This window comes from Penaeus monodon, chromosome 31 (assembly GCF_015228065.2).
Source record: "Penaeus monodon isolate SGIC_2016 chromosome 31, NSTDA_Pmon_1, whole genome shotgun sequence".
In the NCBI taxonomy this organism is placed as follows: Eukaryota; Metazoa; Arthropoda; class Malacostraca; order Decapoda; family Penaeidae; genus Penaeus; species Penaeus monodon.
In genome coordinates, this window is record NC_051416.1 from 31,273,581 (window position 1) to 31,275,045 (window position 1,465).

The following is a 1,465-nucleotide window of genomic DNA, read 5'->3' on the forward strand; positions in this document are numbered from 1 at the left end:
AAAGACCATTAAGTGTATTGAAATTTTTCATATAATCATTTAATAGTCCCTTTTAATTAGTATGGAGAACTAATTATTCTTTTATTTCTAGGTTCACCTCTACACCACAGTGGGAGTAGCATAGAGGGAACAGCTCTCAGTTTAAGTCGTCTACAGCTCCATCCTTCCTCTTCACCTGGTGGACCTCGCAGCCCTTCTCATCGTCAGTCTCCACCCCTGGTATTGTCTCCACAGCCTTCTTCCCCTGCATCCTTATTAAGTCCTGGTGCTCCTCTATCTCCCCCACCTCCGGGCCATGTACCTCGGTCTGGGCCCTCCCCTCCTCCGTTGGGATTGGACAGCATAAGGGAGGAGCCTCCAAGAGGGTCTCGTGTACCTCATCGCAACCCAAGCATTGTACATAATTTCACACAAAACCCTCAGATATCCATCACTGACGAGAGTGGAGATCAGATCATCATTGCTTCATCGTCAGATTCGTCCCCAGATATATCAGATGACATGGATTCTTCCCTATTCTCATCTCCGCTGTCTCCTGATCCTGTGACCATGTTTTCACCACTGTCCTCCCAACGCTTATTCAAAGGTTTAAGTCTTGATTCCTCGCCGTTGCCATATGTAGGGCAATATGATACGCAAGGACCCTCAATAACTCGAGGAACTGCTGGTTTGATTGCATCACGAAGGTCTCCAGCAGATAATAACAACGTCCATAGAGCTCGTAATGAACGTAACTTGGTTAGACAAAATGCCATAACTGGACCTCCACATCACCACATGCTTATCACTAGCATGGAATATAGGCACAGCTTTCCACCATTCCCTAATGGAGGAACGGGTGAAAGTGACACAGAAATGACAGATGTAAGTCCATCGGGGGATAGATCACCCCTGGGGGAACACAATATTATAGAACTAGAGTTGCCTAAAACAGGAAGTGGCTCTTTCGTGATAACACTACCAAACAAGTGGTCAGGCATGGCTCAGCAAGATTTAGTAGGTAACATAATGGATATGCTTGAAAGACGAGCCCCTTCCATAGTTTCAGAAGGTGTTCGAGACTGTGGTCTCTCGGTGCGGGACCCAACTGGGGCCCAGGTGGACTTGGAGGTGCATGAGGGTCCTGCTGCAGACTCCCGTGCTCTTAAATTAAGGAGAGTGTCGGGAGATGATCTTCAGTATAACCAACTCTGCCAACAACTTATAGATTGTATGAAAACCTAGCAGTGACTTTTTATTTACTAAGTGTGATGTGGAATCTTTTATGTATGCTGGTACTTCAGAGTTGAGTGTGTGTGAAATCTTCAGAATGTCAGATTAAATAATTGTAGCCATGAGTAGTGCTTGAGGAAAACTTTTTTTTAGCTATGATAATGGACTTCAGACTTATATTTTTTTCTATCTATACAGCACAGAAGCCATAAAGCCAAGATAGTCCTTGTAGGGGCACTGCTCAGGGCCTCAA

General features: G+C 45.1%; 1 protein-coding gene across 1 annotated transcript in view; it reads left to right on the plus strand.

Moving 5' to 3' along the window:
• LOC119593168 (serine/threonine-protein kinase SIK3 homolog) overlaps positions 1 to 1,459 on the plus strand; it is a gene marked incomplete in the record, with an annotated part of 91,792 nt that extends 90,333 nt beyond the window's left edge. The window contains 1 exon segment of the mRNA XM_037942140.1: positions 92 to 1,459. Within this exon segment, the coding sequence (XP_037798068.1) occupies positions 92 to 1,224 (1,133 nt within the window).
• Between the last annotated feature and the right edge of the window lie 6 nt (positions 1,460 to 1,465).